The sequence below is a fragment of the Dipteris shenzhenensis genome, chromosome 8 (genome assembly GCF_047967505.1).
Source record: "Dipteris shenzhenensis isolate YYH24624 ecotype China chromosome 8, Dip_SZ_1.0, whole genome shotgun sequence".
NCBI lineage: Eukaryota > Viridiplantae > Streptophyta > Polypodiopsida > Gleicheniales > Dipteridaceae > Dipteris > Dipteris shenzhenensis.
In genome coordinates, this window is record NC_141603.1 from 57,139,294 (window position 1) to 57,148,593 (window position 9,300).

The window sequence follows — 9,300 nt, forward strand, 5'->3', positions numbered from 1 at the left end:
TAGTCAATATAATTTTCTTTTCTTGTGCCAAAAAAAAACTATTGTGTTCTTAGATGTTGATTTTATTGGTTCACAATTCTCCAACATTGATGCGAGCAAAGTGGGAATGTGCTCCAAAATAATCATGATGAGGTCTAAGATGGCGTGCTTGCTTCATGGTCTTAGATGGCATGCTGGCTTCATAGTTTTAGATGTAAGAGCTTGTCCCCTCGCCATTTGTTTGGAGATTTAGATCAAATTGGGTTGGTCTTACAATTGGTGGTGTGGATTTTGGAGGCCCTGATCCAAAGTTGATTGTTGAGAACTCCTACCTTGGGAGGTGTGCTCCATTTTTTTGGGCTTGGATTCATGTGTAGTGAGAGTTTAGGGCCATTTTTGGAGCTTGTGAGACAAAATCCATCCTCTCATGGGGGTAGTGAGAGTTTGTGATTTTGAGGTGAGGTCCTTGATAATGTGAGTCTTGATTCTTGTCTTGAGAGTGGGGGACGGCTGCAATTGAAAGTCATGGAAGAGGGCGAAAAGTCAAGAGGAGGATAAGTGTGAATGGTTGAAACTGATACTCTCACAATCAATTATCAAACTCCAAAGGCGTTTAGCGACGCAATTGATTATTGGCCAACAAGGGAGGAGACTCGAGAGACGGCTTTGACTTTTGAAGAGTCGGGGTCCAGAGGCTTCTAGAAGCGCGGCGGGGGCGGCGGAGACGGAATCATCATTCAAATTTCATTCACAGCATTTTCCATGCATGATGCATGGCATGGTCATGGTCATGCATGCATGCATGCATGCATGAATTAAGGAATCATATGGCGTTGAAAGCGGGTGCATGAAAAGAAGACGGGGCGCGGGCGGGCATGCATGGGCGCCAAATTGGAGCACGTGTGGGCGAGGCGACACGTGGAAGGGCTAGGGAGCCGCTAAGTTTGGCGATAAGAGAGGGAGGACCAGCTGGGAAACAAAGCCACAACTAACTCTAGGGGAGCGGTCGTCAGGCATGAGCTCATGGAGGGCGTGGCCATTTTGAGGGCACGTTCATATTTGACTTTTGGAGGGAGACGATTCACGAAAGGGGGGAGGGCGGGCGCGGTGAAAGTTAGCGGGGGGGGAGTTAATTTAGCGGCATGCAAGCACTCGTGGGGGGGTAAAATCTATGGAATGTTGAAATGATGGCAAAGTTCCGTCTTCTTCGTCATCTTCTTGTTCTTCTGCTTCTTTTTCTTCTTCGTCGTCGTCTGTGCTTCGTCGACTCTGAAAATTTTCTCTGCTTTTGAATTGACGACCTCCCAACACTACAACAATATTACGCACCTCTCCTCCTCCTCCCCCCTCCATCGCCAGCCATCTTCATCGCTTTCTTCCACCATCCCAATGCTTCTCCTCTTCTCAGATGACGCTTCTTGACCTCCCCCTCCCCCCTCAGCTTCCCCTCCCCCTCCTCGCTTCCTCCCTTCTCCTCCCGTCTCTACGAATTTATCCAATCAGACACCTCCATCCCCCCCCCCCTCGACGTCGCCTCCCTCACATCCGCCCTAGCGATGTCTTCTTCCCGACCTCCCCTTTCTCCATCTCCGAATTTTCCCCCTGCTAGAGCCTCCTTCGACACCCCTCCTCCTGTAGAGAACGATTCCGAGTCCTCGTACATTCCCAGTTCTTCTCTTCTCCAACACGAACAGCAGGAGCAGCAGCAGCAGCCGTCGGCGCAGCAGGAGACTCCCCTATCCCAGCACACGCCTTCGCCGCCCTCTGGACATCCCCGCCCACCGTCTGCCTTCCCGCACTTGCCAAGGCCTGCAGCGCCCGCCCGGACGCTCTCGCAGGCGGGGGGTGCTGTTGAACCTCGGCCCTCAGGCTGGAGTAGCGAACCTTCGCGCGCGGCACTCCCTTCGCACGGCGATCAGCAACTTCGTCCTTCTAAATCAACGCAGGAGCGAAGACCCCATTCCGGGAGTCGCGGATGGCACTCGAAATCCGCCGATCAGCAATTTCTTGCCTACTTGCTGCACGGTGAATCAGACCGGCCGGGGGAGCATTCTGTGGAACTCTCCCAGGGAGCACCTGGCGCGCGGTCTTCACTTCGGATAGACTCGGGCTCTGTCGGGGGTGTGCATAATACAATTTTGTCTCACAGATCCTCCGAATTCCTTTCCGGCTCTATCCTAGGCAGCGGTAGGCGGGATCCTGATAGGCGCGTAGTTTACATTAACAATCCGGATAAAACGAACGACAGATACGAATATGCAGGGAACAGGGTGCGAACTAGCAAGTACACCGTGCTCTCCTTCTTGCCCAAGAATTTGTTCGAGCAGTTCCACCGCGTGGCGTACATCTATTTTCTGGTCCTCGTATGCCTGAATCAGATTCCTCAGCTCGCAGTTTTCGGAAGGACCGCATCGCTTCTCCCTCTCCTTTTCGTATTGGTCATCACAGCCTGCAAGGATGGCTATGAAGACTGGCGTCGCCATAGATCAGATATCAAAGAAAACAACAGGTTGGCTTTGGTATTCCAGGACGGCAAGTTCACGCCCAAGCCGTGGAAACGCATACGCGTAGGAGAGATGGTGAAAATCCAAGCGAACGAGACCATACCTTGCGATATAGCGCTGCTGAGGACCAGTGATCCAAATGGTGTTGCTTTTGTCCAAACGATTAATCTCGATGGCGAATCCAATTTGAAAACCAGGTACGCCCGCCCAGAAACGGCGGCCCGTCTAGAGACAGCAGAAAAGCAGCCGGAATCTCGCCCCATGAGTGGCAGGGTGATATGCGAGAAACCCAACAGGAATATCTACGGATTTACTGCCTTCTTCGAGCTCGATGGCAAACAATTCCCCCTCGGCCCCACGAATATTGTTCTTCGTGGTTGTGAGCTGAAGAATAGTTCATGGGCAGTAGGGGTCGCCGTGTATACAGGCCAGGAGACAAAGGCGATGCTTAACAGCGCGGGAGCTCAATCAAAGAGGAGCCGGTTGGAGCACTACATGAACAGGGAAACCCTATGGCTGTCGCTTTTTCTATTCATTACCTGTCTCATCGGGGGCTTGGGGATGGGTCTCTGGTTGGATAGGCACGCAGAGCAGCTGGATTATTCTCCTTACTATGGCAAGCAGTACCTCACTCCCCAAAGGAAGGATTACCATTACTACGGCAAGGTTGGAGAATCTGTGTTTGCCTTCCTGAGCTTTGTGATTATGTTCCAAATCATGATTCCCATATCCTTGTATATATCTATGGAGCTAGTTCGTCTAGGACAGGCTTATTTCATGATCCGAGACGTAGAAATGTATCACAGTGGGTCCGACACCCGGCTTCAGTGTAGAGCCCTGAACATTAATGAGGACCTCGGGCAGGTCAAGTATGTTCTCTCAGATAAGACAGGCACCCTGACAGAGAACAAGATGGAATTTCGGAATGCAAGCATTTTTGGAGAGGACTACAGCCATGAAGAGGCAACGGTGGCTCCTGCAGAGGATATTGGGGGTTCCCTAAGCTCGGAAGACAAGCATGTCGTGAAAGGTCAGTAGAAGCTGTACGCTGTTTTTGGTTGGTTCCTGCATACTAGTGCTAGCATTCGGTAGAATGTAGGAAGAACAACGGTTTTGTAGCTTTCTTGTCATCGCTTGAGATCTCCTTTGAAGTTTACACCAGTCTGAAACGGCTAGATTATTTTCACAATGTGCAGAGGTGTTGGCTAATCTAACTTGGAAACCCAAAACTGGAGTCAAAGTCAATCCGGATCTTGTGCGTATGCTTCAGAATCCAGTTGAAGATCGCGAAACGAAGGCTGTGCATGATTTCCTGCTAACTCTTGCAGCTTGTAATACCGTTGTTCCAACAAAGGTAAGACAGACACATTCAGGCAGATTAGAGATGGAGGTTGCTCTTGCTGCAGATGAGGGCACATGCTTCGTAGAATATCAAGGGGAATCACCGGATGAACAGGCTCTTGTATCTGCTGCTGCTTCGTATGGTTATACCCTCCTTGAACGGTCTTCCAACTATGTTGCCATTAATGTCCTCGGAAAAATACAACGGTAGGGAACTTGCCTCCCTTGTGCTTTTTCCTGCACACATTCAGCCAAATTGTGCTTTTTCAAGAGTTTCATATTGCCCCTTTAGGGTTGACGCTGGATGTGTGATGGGAGCTTTGCCACTAACTTTTTGTAGTCTCTGCAGCTTCCAAGTTCTGGGCCTACATGAATTCGACAGTGTTAGAAAGTGCATGTCAGTAGTAATTCAATGCCCAGATGAGTCAGTCAAGGTGTTGGTCAAAGGCGCAGATAGTGCTATGCTTCAAAAGATTGCACTGACATCAGAAACCACACAGCTGGAGGGGGCGCACCAATCTCAAATCCTATTCTCTACTCAAATGCATTTAGATCAGTATGCAAAGGGAGGACTTCGGACCCTTGTTGTTGCAGCGAAAGACCTCAGTGCTGAAGATTTGAAGCACTGGCAGGATCTGTATGCCGGGGCAAATGCTTCTGTAACAGATAGGCTAGACAGGTTGCAGGAGGCTGCTAAAGCGGTTGAGAAAGACCTTTTACTCCTAGGAGCAACGGGGATCGATGATAAATTACAGGCCGGTGCTCCTGAAACCATCGCTACACTCAGAGAGGCTGGGATAAAGGTTTGGGTTCTGACTGGAGACAAGCAGGAGACTGCCATATCTATTGGGTTCTCTTGTGCTCTGCTTACAGAAGACATGAAACAGATTATCATTAATGAAAGCGACAAGGAGAGTTGTCATCAGGCCCTTAAAAATGCAAAGGCTGCATATTTAGTGCCTGCTGAGAAAAGGGTAAGCCTCATGAAACGGCAAATGAGCATCAATCTGACAGATGGCGGGCATCGGAAGGATGCAGATAGGTCCAGTGATTTGTTCTCTGCCTCTGTATCGCAGATGACTTCTGTGTCGTTATCACAACTGTTAAAATCTGGTTCCTTTTCTGGTGGGTCTAAATTTAAACACAAAGAGTCCAGCAGCATTCAAAGGTCCAGCAGCTTTCAAAGGTCTGGCAGCATTCAAAGGTCCGGCAGCATTCAAAGGCCACACTCCCTGGCACTCATCATTGATGGTAACAGTCTTGTCCACGCCCTGGAGGAAGATTTGGAGCAAGAGGTACTGCTTCTCTTTTGGCAATCCCCCCCCCCTGCCCCTCACCACACTTCTGTTTTTGTTTTAAAGTATCGGCTGGTATTCGATGCAATTAGCCTGCTGTCTGCCTGTTTTCTCTTTTTCTTCCCCCGGCTTGTTTTATTTCAAGGCAATAATTTATTGTAGCATGAACTGCAGCTGTTCGATCTTGCAGCAGCATGTAAAGTAGTAATCTGCTGCCGAGTCGCCCCATTACAGAAAGCTGGGATTGTCTCTCTAGTGAAACGGAAATCTGGAGAGATGACATTGGCAATAGGAGATGGTACGTTTGGACTCATGCAACAATGAGGCATATTAAATTTCCAGATAGAATTAAAGAGGAAGTAGTAATTGAATGCCTTCAATTGTGGATTTGCTCATTTAACGCTTCAATGATTGCAGGGGCAAATGATGTCTCTATGATCCAAATGGCCGATGTGGGGGTGGGCATCAGTGGTCGAGAAGGACGACAAGCCGTAATGGCATCAGACTTTGCAATGGGCCAATTCAGATTCTTACAGCGTCTTCTACTTATTCATGGTCACTTGAACTACAGACGGCTGGGATATATGGTCCTGTATAACTTCTATCGAAATGCTGTGTTTGTAATGATGCTGTTTTGGTAAGCCCAAACAACGTGATAACTGGAGTGATTGCCAGTTTTTGGCTCTCAAAGTTTAATGAAGGATTGCCATGAATGAGAATGCTTGGTGACATGGTGCTCTTGTAGCTTTTCGTGGCCTGGACTTTCATATCTAGGCTGAGTTTGCTGATCATGTAGTGAATGCTGCTGTGGCAGGTACATATTTTACACTGCCTTCTCTCCCTCCAATGCGATTACTCAATGGAGTCTTATTTTTTATTCTCTTCTTTATACATCCGTCCCCACAATTATTGTTGCAATAGCAGACAAAGATGTCAGCCATGCAGCTCTATTAAGGTACCCAGGCCTGTACTCAAGTGGACAGCAGAGTGAGAGTTACAATAGACCTCTCTTCTGGTTGACAATGCTGGATGCCCTGTGGCAAAGCCTGGCTCTCTTTTTCGTGCCTGTCATGACCTACCGGCACAGCACTGTGGACATATGGAGTATTGGAAGTGTATGGACTATATCAGTAGTGGTTTTAGTCAATATACATCTGGCCATGGATATTCAATATTGGACATGGATAACTCACCTTTCAATTTGGGGTTCCATAGCAGCAACATACATTTGTCTCATCGTCCTCGACGTTCTTAAAGATGATCTAGATCTTGCCCATTACTGGTAATGTATTGCACATTTACTCTGACATTATCGGCAGTTTCATAGTCATCCTTATTTTGTACATTTGTTTGCTGTGCTAAAATGCCTTGGATTTGCACAGGGTAATTTTCAATGTTGCTCGCACGGCTTGCTACTGGCTGGACATCCTTTTCATTATATGCTTAGCATTGCTGCCTCGGTTTATCTTTAAGATAGTGAAGCAGAGATTTTTCCCATCAGATATGCAAGTGGTACGGGAAGAGGAGAAATTGAGACACTCTTTAGCACCATGAAGCAGGGAAGTTGGTCATCGCATATGCAGAATACAGGAAGAAGAGGATATGAGAAGCTTTTGGGTGTGCTGAAGCAGGGATTCTGGCTATTGGCTGATGCCTGAAGAGGAGAATTCAAATAAGTCTTTGGGCAGCATATTCGAATGCCACCTTAGGCTCCCTTCTTGCCACTGATCCGTTTTTTCTGCGAGAACCCTTGTGGTTCCAATGCATGTTTGTGGGCAAGACGGTGTTTGTTGTACCATGCACTGAATCAGTAGAGGCGCTGCAGAAAGTTTTGCCTCTGAATTTCTCCTTTGATCTTTTCAACTTGATTCTTTGTTCATATCCAATCCACATGACAGGATTGGAGTCCTTTGGAATAAGCAGCATTTATGCTTACATGCATGCGCATTGCATGCAGGGGAGTGCCCACAACAAATGGGCTGAACGGGTACATTGTAACTTAGTGGGCTGCTTGTGAAATTTTGCTCTTCGAGATAGTAATTGTGTAGAGTTGCTTGCTTACAGCAAAGCTTTGCAAGCTCCCATCATAATAACAAAGTTATACTCCACTGAAGTTTTGCCAATTCAACCATCATTCACCTTCATGATGTTTTGAAGGGTTCATGTGTGCATGCAAGTGGCTCCTGTTAAAAGTAGGCATGGCTGTGTTCACTGATTACTAAATGGCATCTTGAGGGAAAACCCTAAATATATACAAGCAATGTACTCTTCCTGTTGGCTCCAAGGATAGACCTTCTACCCTGAGGAGCCAAAACAATGTGATTTAAACGATAGAACAGTAAAGAGGGGTGCTCCCTGGATAAAGGTTGGTTTCATGAGTCATATCCAGAATAGGTGGTTTTGATCAGCTATGCATGAGACTGCAGAGCGGGGTCTCCTAGATGCGATTGGATACACCTCCAAGAAGGGGTTTCTGAGGGCCACAGTTGGAGGTGGCATGTCTTTTCATGATCAAAATGTCACGAACGGATATGACTGAGCAAGAAAGGGCGAGAATATTAACTACACTTGGGTGAAGTTGGCAAGACAAGCATTGATTCTGCGAAGTCAAAATAAGTCATGAAAACTTGTGGACCATCAATGTCAGCCTGGTATGTAGGGGAGATTTTTCTGATGCCAGGATGGCTAACAGACAGGTCTCATCATATGACTTGAAAGGGATTTGGCTATTCTGCAAGATATCGAACGCCTTGAATCCTTTTGGACATCAATAGATTAGAGCCTGCTCCCGCATGAAGGCTGGTTCCAAGATAGAGGTTTGAGAAAAAAAGCAGGTTGCGATCCCATTTCAGTTCACACATCAGCCCGTTCTAATGAATTTACCTGCTGCAGTGGGTTTCACACAGAACTCTGCAGCCTTCTCTTGTTGCGGACTACAATTGGAGAAGTATGGGAAAATGACCTAGCAATATTGCAAGCTCTTATGGCGATAGAATTTCCAAACTTAGATCCACCTAAATTGAATAATAAGAGAAGACCCAAAAAACAGTAAGGAGGACAATGTGCAATTGGAGAAGTATGGGAAAATGACCTAGCAATACTCAAGCTCTTATGGCAATAGGATTTTCAAACTTAGATCCACATGAATTGAATAATAAGAGAAGATCCAAAAAACAATGAGTGCAATGCAATAGCCACTTTTCAAAGTGTGAAATCTTTCTAGATGGCCTATGTATATACTCACATAAAATCACATAAAAGAAACATTGGGAATATGGGATTCCACCAAATCCTATGAAATGTCAATTTTTGATGAAGGTATGGCTAGTCCTATTTGTCAATTGTAGGGGAAGATTTCCCATTTTAGGATATCATTTTTCAAGAAGGGTCTCCCTAAGAAAAAAAGCCAGTGCATGCTACTTCAAAGAGGTTGTAGGTTGTTTTAGATGGTTGGACCAATTCCAGGGATTCTAAGATGGCTAGACCAACTCCAGGGATTCTAAGATGGCTAGACCAAAGCATTCTAGGATTGGTTGGCCATTTAGTATGATATGGCTTTTGATGGAACCTTTCTCTTAGATTTTGTGAAAGATTCACCTAGAACCTCTTGGACGTCACCCTCTTCTATATTCTCTGTTCTTGGTCTTCTTCTAGTAGTATTTGACAATATTTCCATAGACCGAAGCATTCTAGGATAGGTTGACCATCTAATATGATTATGGCTTTTGATGGCACCTTTCTCTTAGATGTTGTGAAAGATGCACCTAGGACGTCTTGGACTTCACCCTCTTCTATATTCTCTTGTTCTTGGTTTTTCTCTAATACTCTAGTCGACAATATTTCCTCACTTGAACATTGCAACTGTCACCATTTTTTGTCTCTAGATCCACGGTAGTTCTAGGCTAGATTGATCTTTAACACGATTTCGTGTTGAGAATTCCTATCCAAGCCTTTGAATATGGAGGTACTTTTGCACTTCCACTTGGCAGAATTAAGATGACCAAACTCTTTCAACCTTTCATTATAAACATTATAGTCATGATTCAAATAGTCCTATTTTCACCAAGGCCACATTTATGCATAAGTCCTCTATGAGTGTCTATTGCACAAATTATTACTATACTCCCTAAGGCATAATTACATATTTTTGTGTCCACGTGGAATTCCAATTCCCATATCGG

General features: G+C 46.1%; 1 protein-coding gene across 1 annotated transcript; it reads left to right on the forward strand.

Annotated features, from left to right (window-relative positions):
• Positions 1-1,249: 1,249 nt before the first annotated feature.
• Positions 1,250-7,232, forward strand: LOC147899730 (phospholipid-transporting ATPase 1-like). The gene is made up of 7 exons (XM_087377957.1): positions 1,250-3,513; positions 3,680-4,031; positions 4,174-5,119; positions 5,294-5,417; positions 5,537-5,756; positions 5,934-6,401; positions 6,502-7,232. Exons 1-7 carry the CDS (start codon positions 1,536-1,538, stop codon positions 6,671-6,673), a joined length of 4,260 nt encoding a protein of 1,419 aa, XP_087234083.1. The 5' UTR covers positions 1,250-1,535; the 3' UTR covers positions 6,674-7,232.
• Positions 7,233-9,300: the final 2,068 nt, after the last annotated feature.

What these genes read in the sequence shown, in the direction of transcription:
- LOC147899730 (XM_087377957.1), top strand. Translation starts at nt 1,536, where the DNA reads ATGTCTTCTTCCCGACCTCCCCTTTCTCCATCTCCGAATTTTCCCCCT. An exon ending in GTCCTCGGAAAAATACAACG is followed by an intron (nt 4,032 to 4,173) that starts GTAGGGAACTTG and finishes TAGTCTCTGCAG; the next exon opens with CTTCCAAGTTCTGGGCCTAC. An exon ending in CTAGATCTTGCCCATTACTG is followed by an intron (nt 6,402 to 6,501) that starts GTAATGTATTGC and finishes GGATTTGCACAG; the next exon opens with GGTAATTTTCAATGTTGCTC.